This window comes from Prunus mume, linkage group LG3 (genome assembly GCF_029339155.1).
Source record: "Prunus mume cultivar Tortuosa linkage group LG3, ASM2933915v1, whole genome shotgun sequence".
Classification (NCBI taxonomy): domain Eukaryota; kingdom Viridiplantae; phylum Streptophyta; class Magnoliopsida; order Rosales; family Rosaceae; genus Prunus; species Prunus mume.
The window spans coordinates 19,562,899-19,586,598 of NC_142700.1; the positions used below are offsets into that span (position 1 = coordinate 19,562,899).

Consider the following 23,700-nt stretch of genomic DNA (forward strand, 5'->3'; position numbering starts at 1 on the left):
CTTCTGACTTCGCCTTTTCCCTTCTATATCTTTAATTAAAACTAAAACATATAGCGAAGCAGACGACACGGAGGGCTGGCAAAGAAAATATGCATACTAAATCAATATTTTAAACAGAACGGGTCTGAATGGCCTACTAAACCATATTCAGAACATTGGATACATGTGAACCATGATCAAATTCTAGAACTTATTACATTAGGAGGTAAAAACCTGCAGGAGCTGGTTACTTCTGTTTCTGGCGTAAATAGAAGCATGCCCTCTATGCCGATGCCATGTTCCTTTATGGTCTTAAGCATTTGGCTCCGGATGATAAGGAGTAGGAGTCAAAGTGTAGTTCTTCCTTTTTTCTAACTGTGACGCCGAAAGTCTCGGTCATGTCCAAACCCTCTTGCTTCATTCCATTGGAGAGTTTCCAATCAAAATGGTACAGCAGTTGTGCAAGTGGAAGCTCAATATTTGGTATAGCAAATGTTATGCGCGGACATATCCTCCTTCCTGCTCCAAATGGGATAAATTCAAAATCAGTTCCCCTGAAATCAACTGAACTATCAAGGAATCTATCTGGACAAAAAATTTCCGCTTCAGTCAAATACTTAGAATCTCTTCCAATTGCCCATGCATTTACAACGACTTTGGTTTTAACAGGTATCCCATATCCATCAGTCTCACAACTTTCACTACATTCTCTTGGAAGCAACAAAGGAATAGGAGGGTGTACTCTCAAAGTCTCTTTGATTACTGCCTTTAAGAATTTCAATTCCTGAAGACCGTTTTCCTCGACATTGCCTTTTGTACAGAAGACCTGCCTCACCTCTGCTTGTGCTTTCTCATCACTCTTGGTGTTTTCAGCATTTCTGACATTGCCGATTTCACTGTCAATGATGATGTTTCACTCCAAGCTGTGAAAATGTCCTGAAATAGAACACATGTATTTCAGTAGTAGGACCAAACATCATTTCTTGTGCATGTTGCAAACAATTTTAGTTTAAACCAGTTCCTCCTTGTTAGGTTCTTTCTAAACCGATATCATGCCCATTCTTTCAACAGCAACTTAGGTGAATGTGTGTACGAAGTAGATTGAGTGAAGAATACATAGAGTGAAGTGAATACATAGAGAAGTGCATTATTGGGTGCCTAACTAAACTTTGTTAGTGGAAGTATGAAAAACTTGATGATAAATACATAAACATAACATAAACATACTAACCAGGAGAACCGCTTTGATATTGTTCATTGTTAAAGGAACTTCAAGCTCACCATGCTCCTGCAGATCCAAAAGGACACCTAATAGATCATTTGCTTTGCCCTTGCCTGTATTCTCGGCTTCCTCCTTGCTGGCTTTATGCTCTTTGACAATGTTGTAAAGTATCATGTCAATTTTCCTATGATCTTCTTAAGTTTAGGCCTCAATCCCACTGATCACTTGAAGTATTTTTATAGAAGGGAATACATCTGCAACCTTGAAACCTCCAGTTGCCTCTGCACCTTCCCTGACAGCTGTTATGAGCTCTGCTTGGACCTGGTCTTTGCATTTGTTATCAAAGGCCACTCTAGCAGAAATGCCATATGTCATGGAAAAGATTTTCTTGCCAAGGTTTATAGGCGATCCGATGTTTGAAGAAATAAATTTGAGTAAATCAGATACCTCTTCATCCCTGATTGATTGGAATGAGTCTACCAGTTTTGAGTTTAGCAGCACATCTGTCTCCAGTAATCTCATAAGGTGCAAAAGCAATGCCATAACCACCATAAGAGATGATATCCGGAGCAAGGAGGAGCGGCCTGTAAGAAAAGATGCTGTCATGAGTTCTCATAATCTCCTTGGCAGCTTCTGGTGCAGAGACCACAACAGCTGAAACTTCTCCCAATTGCAAGTGCATAAGGGGTCCATAGATCTCAGCCAAGTCTCTCAAGGTGTGATGGGGTAGAGAACCAACAAGTTGGTGCATATTTCCAATTATAGGAAGTTTCCATGGCCCTGGAGGTAGCTTTAAATTGGAATTCTTGGTTCTATGTCTCTTGCATTTCTTCAATATCATGAAGATAAAGAGGAAGATGGCGAAGAGGGTAGGGAAGATCCAGAAGGAAATTGAAACTCCATGTAGAAAATGTAGAGAAAGGAGAGAATTTATCAAAGTTGACTCTGCAACTAATGTTTTATACATGTTCAGGATTATAGAAGATGCTTCATGCAAGATTCTGTTTTGGGTTTTAGTTCTGTACTTTGGCAGTGTGAATGAAAATGGACATAAGGTAAAAAAAAACCTATGGCTGATAACCATTTTTTTTACTTTTTTGGATAATGGTGTGTGAAATGAGCAATAAAACTCCAAACAATAAAATGCGATGGGGAGGAACTTGCAGCTCCTCCTCATCTCTTGGCCACCTGCATACTTAAGGCCAAAACATTTGGTTACTCAAACATATTCTTTCTGAATTTTAGTCTTTTACTGGGAAATTGACAAATCACATTCCTCTTTCGTGCGTCACTGATTTATTAAAACACAGATGTTGTTGTTATATCTATAAAACACAGATGTTTTTGTAAGGATAAAACCAGCCATCACAGATTCACAAGTAAAAATACCACTTCAAACCTTCATATCCATAACAGATAAAAGTCTCAACATCTTAACATGATACAAACAGTACATAAAATCACAACAAGGCCAACAACACAAACCAACAGCTGCTTCAGCATAACTTACCAGCTTCAAGGGACTCTGTTTGCTTATTAGGAGAACTTGAGTTCTCACTTAAAGCACAAACAGAAACAAGCCCCCAAGCAAATACACAAAACCAACTAATTGAAAATTCAACAGGCCCAACAACCTAAAACGAGAAGAAACAGGCCTCTAAATAACATAATCAGACCACTCAGACATGTTGTAAGTATGGTCCATGGTGTAGCTAGGAATCTTGTCATGCTTGATTGGATTTTCTTTCCCTCCAAGCAGCCTAGCTGGGTTCCCAACTGCAGTAGTCCTGGGAGGCACTTCCTTTAGAACCACAGAACAAGCCCCAATCTTTGCCCCTTCACCAATTTTGATGTTGCCCAAAATACAAGTCCCTGCCCCAATAAGCACCCCATCACCAATCTTTGGGTGCCTGTCCCCTGAGGCCTTTCCAGTCCCTCCCAAGGTCACATTGTGCAAAATTGACACATTGTTTCCGATCACCGCCGTCTCACCGACAACAACTCCGGTAGCGTGATCGAGCAAAATCCCATGTCCGATTTTCGCCCCGGGATGAATATCCACCGCAAAAACCTCAGATACCCTGTTCTGGATCAACAAGGCCAAGACCGTCCTGCCCTGTGACCACAATTTATGTGCAATCCTATGCGATTGGCATGCAAGGAAGCCTTTGAAATTCAAGAAACAGTGAGTATAGCTTACGCAAGCTGGGTCCCTCTCTTTCACTGCCCTTAGATCATCCTTGACGGCCTTGATGACTTCTTGATCCTCTGTGAGCACCCCCATGAAAATATCAACTAGAGTACCAGGAGAGAGACTAGAATTGCTCAGTTTGACAGACAGATGATTGGCTAAGGCACTTTCTAGAGATGCATGTGCCAAAATTGAAGCGTAAATGAAACTTGACAACATGGGTTCTTGATTAATATCTGCCCGAGCTTCATCTTGCATTTGCAGCCATAGCCCATCGTCCTTGTCTTCATCTTGCTCAAGATCGTCCAGGATTCTGCGTGTATGTGTGGTTTTTGTGCGATTCTGGCAAATGGGTAGGCAAGAAACTTGATCTGAGAAATTGACACGGCAGAATCTCATGAACTGGTACGGATCTTCGTCCGTTTTGGACCTGTTTGGATCCCGAGAAAGTGGCTTGTTTTGGGGTGAGCCAGTTCTTGAAGTGTCAATACAAGCAGCCATGGGTTTCAGGATTGCTTGCTGTTTGGGAAGTGAGGAAATGGGTGAAAGTAATTGAAAATTTGTGTGGACAGAGGAGTTGGGTGAGAGAAGTTTCTGGGTGGAGAGAAAAGGGGAAGCCTTATATAGGCTTCGAGCTACGGCCAGACTTTTCATGGAAAATCAGAGATTTTCTCGGGAAAGTTGGAAGAAATATAATAAAACAGATAAATCAAAATGAAAGATAGAACTGGATTGTGTGGAGGCTCCGCGGAGAAGGCCTGGTCTCAAGGCAGCTTTCTATATAATTTATAGAGTCTCTATCTCTGCGGGAACACGTTAGGTCATTCGTGTACGGTGTATCGCTCGCAATCTCACATACATCTATGTCTCGGGTCATTACTTTTTCATTTTGGTTTTGTCCAAGTTATATTTTGAAAAGAAAAAAAAAATTTGATTTTTCCACTCCTATTTTTTTTCCACTTACACGCCTTTTGCTTTTTAATACTTTTAAATCAATTTTGTTCTCTTTGTTCTTTCTTTTTCCTATTCTACTCTCATCTTCCATTAATTTAGGGTTTAGGACTTAAGGAAATCCTTGCGGTAGTTAACTAGGTGGAACAAGGGCTCCTAACAAGGCTCAAGAAAATCATTGTCGGAAGAGGTGGAGTTGCAGGGGCTCACTCTTGAAAAGTATAGGTGTTGTGAATGGACTGGTATTGTCGGCAGGATGGTTACCTTGGCGAGATGGTTACCTTGGCTTGAATCTCGCCAATATGGAGATTGTTGGTGTAGTGTAGGTGGCTCGATACAAGTCATGATGTGTAAATCTCACATCGGAGAATACAACAATAATCTACAGTTCAAATATAAGTGATCCACTCATAATTGTTTTGAAGCCTTTTGTGATAAAACTTCACACCTAGAAGTCTATCTCTCCTAAGTGGTTAAGGTGGGAACAATATTGGTGCATGATTTGGATAGATAATGGACTATTATTGAGCCCATTTGTACAACAAATCCTATATAATGTTTTGAACCCAAAGAAAAAAAAAAAAAGACCATCTAAATGCTAATTGAATTAACAAATTGACACAATTTTTTACAGGTGGCGAATTGCAACAAGACCTATTCATATGATTTGGTCTAATTTTCCGTAAAAGATATCAAAACAACAAAAACAAAAACAAAAAAAATACTGCAACAACAACATTGAGGGACGATTCTTTTTTCTTTCTTTTTTTTTTTTTTTTTTGGTAAACAGATTTAGCTTGAAACGACTCATATGCATATGCGAATATCATGGACCTACCCATTTTATTATCTGTAACTTCTTTTTTCTTTATCAAAATTGCAAATTCATTAGATAAGTTTTATAACTTCAACCAACACATCCAAAAAAAAACAAGCTCGTAAAGACAACAAAACCAACAACCTCAAAAGGACAAAATAAAAACGGATAAAAGCCACACAAACTACTATAAAGTCGACTTCAATAAAACTAAGCATGATCCCAACTCAATCCCACAAGAGTAATGCTACACTTACCATATTTTTATCCCACATTTCTATACCATATTATATGCCACATCAATTAAATCAATGAAGTGTATTTTAATTAATACAATTAGAAAAATAAATACTGGAATAAATCATAAAAGAAAAGAAAATATTAAATAATTTTAATTGACGTGGCTGTCCACCTCAGCTGCCACATAAGATGGTATAGGGATGTGATATACAAATGTGGTAAGAGTAGTATTATTCATCCCACAAAACCAAAACCTTTAAACAACTCATGAGCCTATAATAAAGTCATTGATATTTTTGTCTCTTTTTTTTGGTGAATTTCAGTTTATCAATCATAAGGTTAACGTTTTTTTCTTTTCCCATTTACATTCTTTCGTGCTTCCGTACCAAAAGAGAAACAAACATTAATCGTAATATTGATGAATGGAAAACAAACGTCTCAATCCCCATCTATTATTTGTGCGAAACTTTTTTGAATTTATTATTAATTTTAGAAGGGAAATACTACCTTATTTCAGTGATATTGAGATGTAACTTAATTAAAAGAAATAAAAGAAAGAAAAGTTTAAGTGGTTGAGGGTTGTTAATATCAAGTTCGAAAATGGATGGGAAGAGATTTGCTTTGGGGCTAAAAAATTTACGTGACCTAGCCCAAAACAGTGTCGTTTTGCCCAATTCCACAAAACGCAAGCGGTGTCAACCCAAGAAATGGGTCAACCACTTGCTTGATGAAATGGACCAAACCTCTCGCCTTCCATGGCGTTTTCCACTCCTTTGAAGTCAATTGACTATCTTGCCCAACGTGATTTTGTCACTGATTATAATACATGCACATTATATTATTGATATGCTCACATAGCGGTGTATATGTCTTATTACTATATTTAAAAGTATAAACTTCTCAAACACTCATTTTGAAACACATGAATTAGTACCACAACGTCAAAAATTAAAGTTATAAAGAAAAGTTATTCATTTTGTAAGCTATCGTTAGCATTTGTAAATATAATAATTAAGAGCATTTATTCTACGTTCCTTTTTCTTCCTTTTCCAGTTATCATCTCTTTAGTTGGCTAAGAGAATTAATTAGATGTTAATACAGCTAGCTTTAGTCTGAATTAAGAATATAATTATGTCGTTTTCAGAGTTGTACACTAAAAATAAATAAAGGAAACGAATTTTTCATACGTAATGGGTTACATAACCACAAACAGTGAAGAAGTATTAAACAAAATAGATGAATGATTCCTTCTTCCGTGGAAGTAAAGGAGACCGAGGCCCGACGAATCACGTACGGTCAAACGCAGCCTTGAAAGTCCTAAGCCAACTTGCTTTTGTGAAGCGCCACTTCATCCCACACGTCATAGTCTCCTTCAATCACTTTTACTCACTTCCTCTAGCAAGACACCACGTGTCCTTCTCCAGACCTATGATTAGCTCTTCCTTGAATTATTTTATGGGAACACCCATCCTTCTCTCTCTCTATCTCTCTCTCACTAATCACTCCCTTACACAAGGAAGAGAGAGAAAGAGGATATAATTCAAGAAGAATAATGCATAAGCTTGTTTTACAGGGCGAATATATAATTGCTAATGTGTTATTACTATCTTTATTTTCTTTTTTTGGTTTGGTTGAAATATAATTATGCATGCGAGTGTGATTCATTAGAGATCTCCAGGCGCAAGCAAGTGCATTATTCACGTGAATAGTGTCAGATTTGTTCCACCCACAAGGGCAAAGTCTAGGCAAGTCTAAGGCAATTACTATTCATTGTACTTTATTTTCAATTTTTTTATAGTTTAAACCATTAATTTTGATAATCTTTTGTAATTAAATTTTCGGATAAGATTTTCACCCTCTAAAATTGTGCCACGTCTGATGTAGAACAAATGTCAGATTTTATCGCTTGAGTTAGAAAAAGGACGTAGTGGGAATTTGCAGATTTGTCGTCCGAGCTCCGATTAGGACGCAAAATACCATTTCGGAAAGGGAACGACGCCACGAGTCAAACTCACTGCTTTGCTGTGATGTATGATGGATTTTGGCATTTTGAGGTCGTTTGGCCTTCCAAAACGGCATTTAAAGTTTCGTAGTTAATTTTCAGTATTTTAGATTTTAATAAAAATTATTCAAAGAAAATTCCTTTTAAAATTGTGCCATGTGTCAAATGTTAGATAACATTTTCAGATATTTTTAAAAAATTTTAATCTCAGATTTTAGATAAGATTTTCACCCTCTACAATTGTGCCACGTGTCAAATGTCAGATAACATTTTCAGATATTTTTAAAAAATTTAATCTCAGATTTTTGATAAGATTTTCACCCTCTACAAATGTGCCACGTGTCAAATGTCGATAACATTTTCAGATATTTTTTAAAAATTTAATCTCAGATTTTTGATAAGATTTTCATCCTCTCAAATTGTGCCACGTGTCATCTCAATCTTCTAAATCCGTCTATAAACTATACCTGATTTTCAAACCCCTCACACCATCTCTTATCTATTCCTTCATTTCTCAGATTGTAGAAAACACATTCTACTCTCAATGTCAAACTTGTTGAGGGTGTTGGAGAGGCAAAGAAACAAAGGGAAGAAACAAGGCGTAGACGTCAAGAAGATCGGGAAGCCGATGAAGAAGGAACTACGCTTGCAGCGGTGTGTATGATGGATCAATCAAGGCAAAACCGTCGTCCTCGTGCCCGAATGTGACAGACATAGGAGTCTGGTAAGAATCTCATGGAGGATTATTTTATCCCAAATCCGTTATATCCTCGCTTCTAAGTTTCGAGAAAGATATAGAATGCAACCACATTTGTTCCAAAAAATCATGCATGATATTTGTAATTACGACACATACTTCATTCAAAAGCATGATGTCATGGAGTGTAGGTCTTATCCCGGAGCAAAAGCGATTGCTGCGGATGCTTGCTTATGGGGCATCTGCAGAGCAGGTGGATGAGATTGCAAGGATGGGAAAATCTACTGTCCTAGAGTGCTTGGTGAGATTTTGTGATGCAGTGGAAAATTTGTACACGAGGGAGTACCTTCGCAAACCAACGCCAAGAGACCTGCAACGGCTTCTACAAAAAGGCGAGGCCCGAGGTTTCAAGGAATGATTGGAAGCATCGATTGTATGCACTGGCAGTGGAAGAACTGCCCTTGCTTGGCAAGGGGAGTACGGAATCGAAGGGCCAAAAAGTATAATTTTGGAGGCCGTAGCTTCATTCGATTGTTGGGTTTGGCATGCCTTCTTCGGGGTTGCCGGTTCTCAGAATGACCTCAATGTCCTTGGTCAATCCCCAGTGTTCGATGAGGTATCGCGAGGTCATTCCCCTGTGTCACGTACCAAATCAACAATACCGTTTACTCTGGTGCGTACTACCTTTCCGACGGAATTTATCCTAGGTGGACGACATTCGTGAAAACAGTTCCGAATCCCCAATCCGAGAAGGAAAGAAACTTTGCTTCCTTTCAAGAAGGTTACAGGAAAGACGTGGAGAGGTGTTTCGGTATCTTGCAAGCTCGTTGGGCAATTATTAGAGGTGCTGCTGGATGCTAGATGAGGAGGTGCTGCGGAGTATTATGATGACTTGCATCATCCTTCACAACATGATTGTGGAGGATGAGTATGACTATGATGCTCAAGAGGTGTTTGAACCCGATCCAATGAACACATCGTTGACAAGAATATATGAAAGGCCGATTGGACCAAATGGACTACCACTGGAGCCCGAACCAATACTTCGGGATGGTCAATTCAACAACCCCATGATTGATCGGTATCAAGAAATGCAATCTTCATATGTTCACGAGATACGTCAACGTGACTTGATCGAGCACTTGTGGGAGATGAAAGGCAATCACAATGGATGAAGTCAAGATTAGTGCTTTGTTTGGAATTATGCCTTGTTTTTAATTATGCTTCATTTTGTGTGTGGTTTTTTTTTTGGAATTAGGCTTTTTATTATTATGCTTTTATGTATGGTTTGTTTTGTGTGTTGTTTGCAATCAATGAAGGTTTTTTTGAATTAATATTTGTTTTGATGCTCAAATGTTTTTAATAAATAGTCATTTAATTTAATGCTTTTTTGATTGAATAAAAAGGGAACAATACAACAAATTAAAGGATAAGGGAACAATACAACAAATGAAAGGAAAATACAACAATACAACAACTTAAAGGATAATACAACAATACAACAACTTAAAGGATAATACAACAATACAACAACTTAAAGGATAATACAACAATACAACAATACAACATATGGCAAAGGTGTTTCAATTGCTTCCTAATGGTTTTCATCATTTAACCAATCCGTATTGCTAGGTCCGTCGTCATTGAAAAGTTTTTTCCTCATGACATCTCTTCTTCGTTGCTTCCAATAAGCCTTTGTTTCGGGAGACATATGGCTCGTATCCATAGCCATGATTTTAATCTCTCTATCCTCTATGTCTTTTTCTTGTGCCATTTGTTGTTGGAGAACAAATGCTTCCTCTCGTGCCTTGTCCATTTCATCTCTTTTCAAGTCTCTCTCCATTCTTAGTGAGGCGCTCTTAGTTATATGCTCCAATAATTGTACACAATCATTGGTCGAAGTGGCCCCTCTCTTGGCCTTTGCCGCCTTTCTCCCAATAGGTCTTGGCGGACGTGGCACAAATGGTGACTCCGTTTCCATTGGGGAGTCCAATGGAGAATCGGTTGATGTTGAATCGTGGAGTGGCGTCTCATTCATCACAACCGCGGACCGGTGGGAATAATTTTGAATCTCGAACAATCCTTCACAATTTCCCAACATTGGAAATGCACGAAACTTTTTTTGCCTTGCCCCATGGCACCGAACCACATTTGTGCTTGTACCATCTATTAAAAATAAATAATTGGAAGTGCAAGAAACAAAAATTATTATGCAAGAAAATATAAACTATTTTGAAATGCAAAAATAAAATTGATTATGCAAGAAAATATAGACAAATTAAAGGTGCACCAAGAAAAAAGAAATTATGCAAGAAAAACAAATAGAATATGAAAAAAAAGTGACATTGAATTGATTAAAATGGCAATTATAAATATTTTACCTCATCGGTTAAATTTTGACCGCTTTGAATGTTCGCCTTTGCTTTTGTCAAGGCATTTCTCCATTTCCCTAACTCTTTATTAAGAAGTTTCCATCTACTAGACAACGCCATTTCGGTCCGAATAGAACCCGATCTTTGACAAAATTCTCCATGAATTTTGCTCCACATGTGATGAAACTTCATCTCATTACCCGTGATAGGGTCATGACTAATGTTCACCCAAGATTGACACAACGCAATATCTTCATTCGTTGACCACGAGCCTCCGACTTCAATAGAAGATGCCATTTGTTTTTTTATACAAATGGAAAGTAGTAGAAAGAGAGTAAAAAATATTTGAAGGAGAAGAGTTTGTATGGAGAATTGGTGTGGAAGTGAAAAATGTGAGTGGAGATGAACAAAAAAATTGGAAGGAGAAAAGTTTGTATGAAGAATTGGTGTGGAAAGTGAATAATGTGAGTAAAGAGTAAAAAATATGGGATGGAGAAGAAATTGTATGAAGATTTTAGTGTGGAAAGTAAATAAAATGGTTAGGTATTTATAGAGAAAAAATACAGAATTTTTGGGTATTTTTTAAAAAAAAATTCAGATTTTTTTCGATTTTTTTCGATTTTTTGCAATTTTTTAGCCAAAAACGAGGACCGCTTGATGTCTGGAAAAATTCAATCGAGAGTCCCCGGCGCGCCACGTGGCACCCGCCGTTGGAGCTGTCGGTGGCGACGCCACCAACTCGGGCTTCAGCCGGCAAGACTTGCCCTTGGGCTTCCTCGGCTCGTGGGACCCGCCACCAAATCGCTACGGCCTACTGGATCAACTCGGGCGCGTCAGGCAGCCTTTCCCTAGCCCAAGAGCGCTGGAGATGCTCTTAATGATTATGAATGTTAGGTTAAGTTTATGAATTTTTAATACGTGGTTCATGTATATGTGAGTTATGAAATGTGAACTATACCCATGTAGAAATATGATTTATAACAAATTTTTATTTAATTTTTCAGTTATAACTTCTTCTTTTTTATGCGGAAATAAACTAACTAATAGAATTTAGAACCCTGAGTGCACGCAAGCCCAAAAAGTTCCAAGTAAATTGAGTTCACAATCGAAATCAAAAGACTACGGACCCAAAATTTAGATGAGGTCAAAGAGTGACTAGTTATAACTTATACCCATGTAGAAATATGAACTAAATAATATATATATATAAAGACTGTATTTAATGCAATATTATTATTTATTATTTGTTATTTATTGTATTCGAAAGCGATAGAATTTTATTAATAATGCAGGATGAAAACAAGTACAAAAATATAAGGCTATGTCCTAAAAGATTAGGTGGGCATCTCCACACATCAGGGCGTAGTGGTCGTCAAACTACCAAGGTAGCCTACCTTCTCAACCACAAGCAGGAAACGGAACCTTGCCAATGTTAGAGCGGGCCCCGGTCCCCCTAAGATCATACCCATGAAAAAATTACTTGTTAGAATCCTCGTACAAAGCATTGATAATTAAATATGTTAGTTCTTCAAACTAGTAGTTGATCCAATGTGTGAAGCAAAGTGTGCTATACGATGAGCCACCTCGTTTGCAGTATGACATATATGGGTAAAACCATCCCCAGTGATCTGACTCACAGCGACTTCGTATCCTCCACAATAGGTCCAACTATGGACATATCAGCCGAAGAATGACAAAGTGCTGAGACTATCTAGAGAGAATCGTTCTAAAAAATAATATTAGTAAATCCCCCTTCCACCGCCAATGTCTGCACTTGACCTGGCTACGATGGCCTTAATGTGAAGGGCAAAGACGTCATCACAATAGATGGCCTACGTACCCAGCCACAAAGGTGCCTGAAAGAATCTCTCACCACAATGCCCACGCCCCCCTCTGAATTTCCTGGAGTCCAAGCCTCATTCATATTCATCTTCAAATAACCCGACAGTGGCTTCCTCCAGCTTTTGACATGCTAGGCACCCCCTTCATTAGTTGTCTTCTTGTCAGCGCCCCCTTCATGTTGGGTTATGTAATGCTCCAGCTACCTTCATGCGATTGATGAATGAGGTGCTCTGCCCTTTCATTAACAACTTCTTCATTGTATACTTAGATGACATTCTCATATTTAGTGTCACATGGGGAGACCATCTTCATCATATTGCTTAAGTTTTGGAGGCTTTACAAACAAATCAGTTGCAGTTAAATAGTAAGAAGTGTGAATTTGGGAAACAACACCTTATATACCTGGGATTCATTGTTGGTGCAGGAGAACTGAAAATGGACCTAGAGAAAGTACATGTGATTTCTCAATGGCCTACGCCCTTCAGTAACTGAAGTTAGGAGTTTTATAGGTGCATGTTAGTACTTGCGGAAGTTTATTCAACACTTTTCACAAATTGCAGCACCCTTACATTCTTTTACAGAGGCCAATCAAAAGTTTGAATGGTCAAGAAACCATGAAGAATCTTTCTAGTTGTTGAAATAAAAGATTATAGAGGCCCTAGTACTAGCATTACAAAATCTGCAGAAACCATTTGAAGTGGAAGCAGATGCATTGAACTATGCCATGTGGGCCGTATTATTTTAGGATGGGAAGCCAGTTGCATACTATTCTGAGATGTTTAGTGGACCGATATTGAACTATACGACTAATGACAAGGAGCTGTATGCAATGCATCAAGCAGTGAAGCATTGGAGAGCTTACTTGTTGGGAAAATAAGTCGTAGTTCACTCAGATCATAAACCTCTTTAATTTTTAACTACACAGTCTAAGTTACAAAAAGCTCGCCATTTGAAATGGATATCTTACCTACAACAATTCAATATTGTGATAAAGTACAAGAATGGGGCAACTAATAAGTTAGCAGATATGTTATCTAGACCACCCATACTAGTGAGTCCCGCATTGCTGGTGGCTATGCAAATCCAACCCATTATTCCTTCTAAATATACCAAATGGTACGACACAGATGCTGATTTCAACTCAGCCTATGTCAAGTTGCAACAAGGAAAAACTAGTGAGTTCCAATTGAAGGATGGACTAATGTACAAGGGAACACAATTGTGCATTCCAGAAGATGGCGATAGACTGCAGTTGATTCGTGAGGCTCATACTTCCAAAGTAGCATGACATTTTGGAGTTGAGAAGACTTTATTGAATCTTCGTCGCTATGTTTATTGGCCAAAGATGCATCTCGATGTTTCACAATACATTCAAGGTTGTGTTCTATGTAACACATCGAAGCCTTCCATTACCAGTACCTAGCCGACCTTGGGAGAGTATCTCGATGGATTTCTTAGTTGGATTGCCTAAAACCAAGTCTGGAAACAACTACTTGTTTATGGTGGTAGATCATTTCAATAAGATGATGATTCTCATTCCATGGAAGAAGGCCATTACTGGAGAATGAGCTGCTAAGTTATTTTTCCAACATGTTTGGAAGCATTTTGGCTTATTATTTCTGATAGAGACAGTCGATTCTTAGGCCATTTATAGAGGTAGTTATGGGGAATGATGGATAGCATATTGAAAAGAAGCACCGTATTTCACCCACAGACAGACGGGCAAACGGAGGTAGTAAACCGAACTATGATACACTTATTGAGGGGTTACAATTCCAAGCATCCGAAGACTTGGGATAAAAGTTTCCCTTACTTACAGTTTGCTTTTAACCGAGCAATTCATGGCTCCACACTCAAATCTCCATTTGAGGTTTGTTTGGGTTATATACCCCAAAGTCCTTTTTATTTAACATTCACTGTGAGTGACCAGCCATTAAGTGGGAAAGAAGAATAAGAAGAAGAACATATTCGAGCACAAAAATTTCTCGAACGAGTCAGAAAGATTCATACTGAAATAGAGGCACAACTAAAATGTTCTCAACAACGATATAAAGCTCACGTCATGATAAGCATCATGTGCCATGTAACTTCAAAAAAGGTGACTCGAGCACAAAAATATCTCGAACGAGTCAGAAAGATTCATATTGAAATGGAGGCACAATTGAAACGTTCTCAGCAACGATATAAAGCTCGCCATGATAAGCATCATGTGCCATGTAACTTCAAAGAAGGTGACCTAGTATGGTTACACCTTGGAAAGGAGAGGCTAATAGGTGAAAGCAAGAAACTGAAGTCTATTCGTTATGGATTGTTCAAGATCATCAAACAAATTGGTGATAATGTCTTTCAACTTGAATTACCACCATATATGCATATGTACTCGGTCATCAATGCCGAGAATCTTAAATTTTTTAAGTCATCTCTACTTGATGATGATCTTGACGAAGACACATGCCTTCCATCAGTTAATGACTTAAAAGATTGAACGAGAAGATCCTTTGCATGAGGATTGTATCATGGAACAGAAGGTTCGTGAGACTCGACATGGAAAGTATGAGTATTTCTGTATCGGCAAAAAAAGTCAACTTCCTAGCAAGTCAAAATGGTACATTTGAGACAAGGCAATAACAAAGTTACCTCATCTCATAATTTAGCTTGACCAGGAGCTCATGCATCTTAAATGGGGGAGCCATGATCTAGGAGGATCTACCAACAAAAATAAATATAATATAATACAATTTTATTATAATTTTATTATTAAATTATTTGAAACCATAAAAACTAATGGTTTATAATGAATTGTTATAAACCATAAAAAGTTAATGGTTTTAAATGAGTGAGAATTTAGGCCATTCATTATTTATGGCTTAAAATAATTTATTATTTTAGTTTAATTAATTTTATCAACCAAACCTTGTATAAATACATAATGTTATTCATTGAAGTGAATCAAGCAATTCTGAAAGTAGAACTCAAAGCAGTTCCTTAGCTTCTTCCTTTTGTTTCTCTAATTGTCTTAAAATTCCTCTTGTCCTCTTATTCTTATAAATTAGGAATTCATAGTTTTATCGACTAGAAGTTTTGGATCAATAGCAAATTATGATTAAATCTATACATAGAAATATTTTTTTTAGCATAATGAGTTGTTGATCATGTTATTTTCTTATGCCAGGTTCTTTTCTCTTTTTTCTTTTATTTTATATTTTCCTTTCTCTCAAAACAAAAAGAGCCAATACATAAGCAACTATATTACATTTCCCTTCAAGCATATGCAAAATAGAAGGAACGCCTAAACGTCTCATAAATTGGTATTATCTACAAAAACCAAAAATATAATTTAGCCTTTTGAGCCACACCTGTAATATTGAGTGGATAGAGATTAGGGATAAATAGAGGCACGACTCGTGAGCCACACTTGGTCCTTGGGAAATGTGGGTCAGCACTTAGCTGATGTTGAACCACTCAAGACGTCAAACTATTTCATCAAAATGGTGGGACCCAACAATCGACGTCTTTTTGGAAAAAAGAGAATAAAACAGTACGACGCCTCAATCAGGAGAAAGACTTTTGTTCAATAGAAATAACATTATTTTGATTTTCGATCAATCTTATGATATACGTTATATAACATTATTAGTCGAAAATAATAAACTAGTGTTATTCCTATTATAACTAAAATTTTCTCCTCAGTTAAGTTTCTGCTCAGAAAAAGCACCAGTAAAGCCTGCAGACTGGCCATTCACGAGAGTCAATAGTTTTACCTTTTCTTTTTCTTTGCTTAGCCAAACTCATCGTCTATGCATTACAAAGGAAAAATGTACTTGACGAAGATACTAATAGAACTATAAATAATCTTATAATTGGATAATGATTCATAAAAGACATATTAACAACAAAGAAACCTAGTCATTTTACATATATAATACTAATTAAATGAGTTTAACGTATCAAAATCTAGGTTAACACTTGACACTAGTCCGACATGTTTACCATATGTAAGTAAGTCATGTCGTATTATTCGTGCAAGTAATGATCAACTCAAACATGTTAATTTTGTGTCTGAGTGTGTTTATATATTGGGAAACGTTATCAACATGCAAAAAAAAGTTAACACCTCCCCTAATGGTTCAATTTCTACTTTATGTTACCCCAAAAAAAAAAAAATAGCGTTATGATGATAATTGTGAAACACATTTTCTAATTCAATGATAAGACTTAAAAATAAAAAAAAAAAAAAAAAAAAAAAAAAAAAAGAGAGAAAGAACCCTCTCGCAAAGAGGGTGCCCCAACATACCATATCTATTCTTTTGGATGAACCTGATTACCATATCATATCGTCTGCCATGCTTTTGTTTCAAGCGGCATATTCTGTGAGATATGCGCTTGTCTCTCTAGTTGCCAAATGAATCCAAAAATACTAGTTTTCAAAGTGCCATTCCCTCCTCTTGTTCATATCAGTGTCCCCAGTATTTTGATCCTCCTAACTCTTCCTCTTAGCAGCAAACTTTAGTCCATCCAACAATGTTTTGATGAGATCCCAATCACAAAACCATCAAAGTTAAGTTTGTAGCAAGCCCTTCCCCTTTGTCTGACCCATGCCCTTGACATTAGCTCTGTAAAAACTCATGTCCACATGCTTAGCAGTATGAAAAACACGAGTAGGATGAGGATGACAACAATTCTTGGAGATTTTTTATGGGCCTGGCAGCAATAGTCCCTCAACGCAGGCCTCGCTCTCACACTTCAAGCCTTTCATACCAAACCGTTTTTCAATTTGCCTCAACCCATCAAGAGTTTTAGGCCTACCTCACAATAATTCAAAAATTTGAGTGTTTACTAGGCAACACAATTGTATCAATAATTATTATATTATTTACTTTTATATTTTACCTTTACTTTTATCTTTTATATTTACTTTTATTATAAAAGGTATGTGGAAGAGATGAGATGATATGTTATTACAAAACGTAGGTGAGACCCAATATTGCTTTATTGGAGGAAAATGTTTATGTGCAGGGCCGCCCCTAAGTTATCAATATGCAGAGGCTCAGAGGGAGAGAGAAATTCTCATGAATACTTAATAACACTATTTTCTACATATCCGGTTATATGTAAATTTTTTTGCCAAAGGAGAGCCAAAACCCAACATTAGAGCAGAGAAGCCAAATGGCAGAGCCAAAACCCAAAATCAAAACAGGGATACTATCCCAAAAACATAAACTACTAATGAATATTGACAGATTTTGAAAAGGAATGGAGACTTCTAATCCCTTCATCACAATTAAAAATGATATAAAACAATCAGTACCCATATCCAAAAAAATAAAGGAAATATAAATAAACAGACTTGACAGTTTGGATTTTCAGAGTTTACAGAGATAAAATTCAGAAATAAAAAAGAAAACAATGTGTGAGTTTTTGAGTGAGAGGTCGAGGAACAAAGAGAAGTGGGTTCGTGTAATTGGAATTAATTCTTTAAGGTTAGAATATGGGAGGAGGGATGAGAGCAACTGAGAAATAATAAAAAGGAAAAATATTAAAAAAATAATAATAACAACATAAATTTTGAAAAAGAGTAAGGGCTTAAACGTGCCCAAAAAACTTTGTTGATTAAAGTGAAGTCTATAATTGTGCAGTCGGAGATAGAATGACTTTAAAGTGAAACTAATGGTGGCTCGAGGATTTGAAACTCGGTTGGGCACTATTTAAACAAAACACATTAAAAAGCCTATTAACGACTTGATAAATAAAATTAATGACAATCCAACCCATTAACACAACAAACTCATAGCCCGACCCATTAATAGGCATCAGACTTAATGACACAGACAAAAGAGTAACAAGGAGAAGAGAATATATTGCCGACTAGCTGGCAGCTAAAGATAGGAACACTTTTTTTTTTGGGGGCTAACATATGTACCTTTTTTTTACTAAAAATTCTTGGTCTGGCGGCCGCCTAGCCAAAAAGGCCTAGATCCTCCCCTTACTCTTATCTTAATGTTCTCTTGTCAGATCGTTTGCCATAATAATTGCTTGGTAACATAAAACATTGTAAGGTGAATACAGATGGTAAATGGTAAGAGACTGAAGTGTTTTAAGTGCTAGATAACATGGTTAAACTTGGACCGTGTCAAGCCTAAACAGGTCATTCCTCCCAACCAATCTTGCTGGGTTCCCAACTGCAGTAGTTCTTGGAAGTACATCTTTTAACACAACAGCACCAGCCCCAATCTTAGCACCTTCACCAATCCTTACATTCCCTAACACATTGGTCCCTGCCCCTATTAGTACCCCATCTCCAATCTTTGGGTGCCTATCCCCACACTCCTTGCTTGTTCCTCCCAAAGTCACATTATGCAGAATTGACACATTGTTTCCTATCACCACCGTCTCTCCTATCACTACCCCGGTGCCATGATCGAGCAATATGCCATATCCGATCTTGGCCCCGGGATGGATATCCACTGCAAGCACCTCAGACACCCTATTCTGAATCAATAGTGCCAAGGCCTCTCTGCCTCGCAACCATAGATTATGTGCCACCCTATGAGCTTCACATGCAAGGAAGCCTTTGTAGTTCAAGAAACAGTGCACATAACTTGTGCATGCTGGGTCTCTCTCTTTCACTCCCTTCAAATCTTCTTTTATGGCTTCCAAAATTTCCTGATCTTCACAAAGAACACCAGAAAATATATCGTAAAGGGTATGCACAAGCAGGGTAGAGTTGCTCAGTTTATTTGCAAGATGATTCGCCAGCGCGCTTTCTAAAGAATTATGAGCCAAAATTGAAGCAAAATAATAGCTAGACAAGATGGGCTCCCGTTCAACATCCATATAAGACTCCTCTCTCATTTTCATCCATATGTAATCTTCCTTCGCTTCTTCTCCTTTGGTATCTTCAATGAAAGTTCTCCGAGGCTGAGGGAGTTGTTCAGGATTCGGGTTAGTAGCTGTTTGTGAAACAAAATCTGTCAAACGTGGTCTGTAAAACTTCAATAACTTGGAAACGGGATTGTCAAATCGGGGTTGATCTGAGACTGGGAGATGATGGCTTGGAGTGGGTTGGGACGTTCTTGAGTTGTCCACACAGGTGGCCATTGTTTTGTATGTTTTGTATGTTTTGTTGGGATACTCTGTGTTGACAGTTGCAAATAAAGATGATCCAACCAAAGTAGACATTGGTTGGGGTATGTTGTGTAAAATGAGATGTCCAGTGAAAATATATAAGGAGTGGAAGTGGGAATTGAAAATCTTTGACAGGGAAATGGTTTCCTTGGAATTGGCTGTGAAATGCACTCTGTATGAGAGTCCAAATACAAATGAATCTCATATCTCAAGTTGTGAAAATGCCATGAGTCTTCTTCACTCCAAATGGCATATTAGTATATTACCTCTCACTACTGACGAACAAGAGGGAGCAGGGTTCCAGTCACATTAAGAAAAGTAGGATACGAATTTGGCAGATAAGATCGCATTAGGAGGATAAAACTTGTAAAAAAATTGCCATAATCAACGGCACAATTTTATTGGAATGGATACCAAACTTTGTTCTCCTTTCATATGCTTTCGGAGAGTTGAGATTCTCGAATTAAAAAGCTTTATTATCCACAAACCCAAAAACTTTTACTTTTGCTCTTTTCCTTATAGTTTTCTTCTCCAATTGACACATTACCAACAGAATTTCTCAACAGACCTAAGCAAATATACAATACGACAAAAATGACTGAATCAATCTGGTAATGACATTTCATGTTTAAGAAGTTTATAAAGTTCTAGCATGATTACATCAAAGAGAAAAGTAAAGAAACTACAAGCATATAACAAGCTGCCACTGGAGGAACACCATATCTCTATTCTTCAACTGCAATCCAAGGTGGGCTCAAAACTTACAGCATACGCAAAACAGGAATGGGTCAAATGTATTAACGGAACTTAATCTTACTGTGATTAACCCTCCACAAAATGAACGTGAACCACTGTATTCTCTTTCACATATTTGTTCTTCGAAGAAATCCAGCACCTAACATGGCAAAGTACAATTAGCAGCCCAAAAAAAAAAAACAATCAACCGCATGAAGATAAGAATGGCACATATTTGACCCATATGATATAAACAAACAATTGGTTAAGTTAGCCACAAGGATAGCAGGATGAGAAGCATTAAGGATACGAATCACAATGAATGTTGTCTTGAAGATTGTAAAAACAACAAACTTGAAATGGAAATAGTCAACAAGGATAATTGATGCAGAAATGAATAGTAAATGAAGCAGGAACTATTAATTGTAGCAACGCAAGAATTACTTTTAATGGATCATTAAGCTTGGACCGTAGTGAATTAATGGAGCAACACCATGAAGAGTGATTCTGACAGAATGGCATGTAAAACAGAGCTACAGCATTAAAGATACTTGTTCAAGCTTGACTTAAAACAGGTTATGCGAAAACAATTAAAACCCTCTACCAATGGTTGAAAAAAGTCAATGAGTATTGAGTAGACCAATTCCAGTATAATGCATGAGCAGAAAACAATACAGAATTGATAAAGGTGCAGATTCTTTTGGGATGGACATCAATTCAATTTTCTTATATGAACCTACATTCCAAAATCAAGCACTTCATTTCTGTGAAAATTGTTTATTCAAACATGAAATGATAATAGTAATAAAAGGAAGCAAAACTTCAGAAGCTGAGTAAAATTTACCTAAGTTGCTGCCCCATTTTTTCACAGCTTGACCTCCACATCAACTCCAGCAGGAAGGTCCAGTTGCATCAAGGAATCTATTGTTTGTGCAGTTGGGTATAGAATATCAATGAGGCGCTGGTGGGTACGAATCTCAAAATGGAACCTCGCATCTTTGTGGACATGGGGTGATTTTAGAACACAGTAGATTCGCTTCTTGGTTGGTAAGGGTACAGGGCCCATTGTTTTTGCGTTAGTGTTCCTTGCAGCATCCATTATCTGCTTGCAAGAATCCTCTATCAGAGGCACAAAGTAAGACCTAAGCTTAATCCTGATTTTCTGTTTGGGTGAGGCCTGAAAACAGAAACACCTTTAGATAATCAGAATACATGTGACGCTGTTAGAAAAATAGGGGGAACAATTACTTTATAAAAAGCATGCTCAAATAAGACCTTTCTTCTTTAATTTTGACAATCTACAGTACGATTAGACAAATCAAGAATTACACTCTCAACAGTCATCTAGCTGGTCCTCAACCACTTAGTTACTTTCTGCCATTCCAAACTGTCCCAGATACATAAATCATTATATCCAAATAGCCCCACGCCTACATGGAATCCATGTTCATAAAATCTGTAAGGAATCGACTATGAAGATCTGCTTGCCACAAGCCAAAACACTTACCATGCTGGATGAAAATGTCCCTCAACAATCTTTCTGTATTTTAGTAAGATTGAACAGCAGAACCTACATACCCAATACACTACCCAAGTACTAATTACTTACAGAGGTCCATTCCCAGGTCAGGAGTATGACAAAAAGTTATAAGAAATTGGACACTCTACTCTATGTAATGGCAAAGTTGACAAAGAACTTTGGAGAAGATCAAAGCACCAATTACTCAAAACTTCAATCCGGGACTAAGGCACAACTTAAGTCATACCAAACAGCAAGAAAGCCATAGATGACTCGAACAAAAGATCAACGTAAAAGCAAACGATTGGGTGTTTCCCATCCATGTTAGACATATATTACCAGCTAACGATAAATTTTTACCTCCTCAACATGTTCTCAGCAGTAAGAACTCTATTTACTTGGAACATTAGCTCTCCATCATTCTATTATGGAAGCACACTTGGGTCAATATCCCCCAAATTACTTACTAAAAGATTAAACACTAAGCTTCTTACTTGACAACAATATACAAATTCGGAAAGACTACTGACATATCTCCATTCTGCATCACATATCCAATAGGAGCAGATTTGAACATGGTTTCATATATTACACCAAAACTCCACGACGGAAAGAAACATATTCCCACTCTATACAAATCCTTAACAGATGGTACTTCAATTACATTACCAAAATTAATCTACAGATAAATTTAGAATGTGGACTAAGGAAGAAAATACAACAGCTAAAATTATAAATATATAAAAACTTCAGAATTTAGATTTTCCTTTTCCCTTTTATCAAATACTCACGAGTAATATGTTACCTTATCTGCATCTCCACCAACATTGAGTGATGAAGTACTAGGAGTCTCCGAACTTCCAACCTAAAACATAGATAATAAACACTTAAGAAAGGTAAAGAAATGTGCATAAATATAATGGTCTGGTACTTGAGCTTCATTTGATAGCTTAGAAGATGCGCCATACAATATAAAGAAGAGTATGATAATTAAAACCCACTACTCCAACTGGTTTTACATCCTAAAATGAGAAAGAAAAAAAATTGAAAATAATTCTTCTCTTCCCACATTTTCTCAGCAGACAAACATAGCATTACCAAATTGCAGAATTAAAGAAAAGGAAAATTTTTATAAAAAAAAATTTAAAAAAAAGGGAAAGTAAAATAAACCTCAAGGGTTTCTGGAGGTGGGACTAGGGTCTCTTGGGACTCTAAGACTTCAGGAGCAGCATAAACCCTAGTTGATGACTGTGAGGGTCTTAAAGCTCTAAGCTTTAAGGCATTGTTAGCAGAGGGAAGAGCGAAGGAAGAGACATTGAGTTTAGAGGAAGGAAATGGAGAAGAATTGGTGAGTGGAAGCGAAGGGATTAGGATTGCAGACATTGAAGAAACTGCCATTGAAGCTCAGCTCTCTCTCTTTCTCCCTCCGTGTTTAGAAGAAGGCCTTGTTTTGCTCACTCTGTGCCTGTAGAATTATCCAAAATATTTTTTATTTTCTTTTTATTTGACAAAAATAAAATGCTTTGGGCGGGTTATAGGTTGGAAGCCCAGGCCTAATTGTGATATAAGTGGGCTTGTACCCATGGGCCAAAGTTGTAGCAGGAGGCCCAATAGCATAAAGTCTGGCTTGACAAGATGATTAGGCCCGCTCAATCTGGCCCTTTCTAAGGTTGGATAGGACTTTGACTTAGGATTTGAAAGCCCCGGTCCAGCCCGACTAGGCCCGCCCATTGTCTTATCTTGCCTTATTTCCATCCCAAATATTTAAGTAAATGTCTTGTCTTTTTACTTTAATTTATTTTTATATTACTCCATTTATTTATGTTTACAATGTAAGTAAGGAAATACCCTCATTTGGATTCAATTAAAAACACTAGAAAATCAAATTCCCAACAAATCAAAATATGAAAAATTCAATTTTAATATAAGATAAAGTTTATACCAATATTGATACCTCAATAAGTCAATGTATACGTAATTACTAAAATCTCATAAAATACAATTTATG

General features: G+C 37.3%; 2 protein-coding genes and 2 pseudogenes across 2 annotated transcripts; all 4 read right to left on the reverse strand.

The window, feature by feature from the left end:
• On the reverse strand, positions 1-2,455 carry LOC148919015 (premnaspirodiene oxygenase-like; annotated as a pseudogene).
• Positions 2,456-2,587: 132 nt separating this feature from the next.
• Positions 2,588-4,210, reverse strand: LOC103342736 (serine acetyltransferase 1, chloroplastic). The gene has a single exon (XM_008246383.3). It carries the CDS (start codon positions 4,044-4,046, stop codon positions 2,859-2,861), a length of 1,188 nt encoding a protein of 395 aa, XP_008244605.2. The 5' UTR covers positions 4,047-4,210; the 3' UTR covers positions 2,588-2,858.
• A 14,119-nt stretch (positions 4,211-18,329) lies between these two features.
• LOC103342759 (serine acetyltransferase 1, chloroplastic pseudogene) lies at positions 18,330-19,614 on the reverse strand (annotated as a pseudogene).
• A 423-nt stretch (positions 19,615-20,037) lies between these two features.
• Positions 20,038-23,169, reverse strand: LOC103342735 (Ribosomal protein S10p/S20e family protein). The gene is made up of 4 exons (XM_008246381.3): positions 22,863-23,169; positions 22,498-22,557; positions 21,018-21,350; positions 20,038-20,333 (listed from the first exon to the last, which is right to left on the reverse strand). Exons 1-3 carry the CDS (start codon positions 23,088-23,090, stop codon positions 21,039-21,041), a joined length of 600 nt encoding a protein of 199 aa, XP_008244603.1. The 5' UTR covers positions 23,091-23,169; the 3' UTR covers positions 20,038-20,333; positions 21,018-21,038.
• Positions 23,170-23,700: the final 531 nt, after the last annotated feature.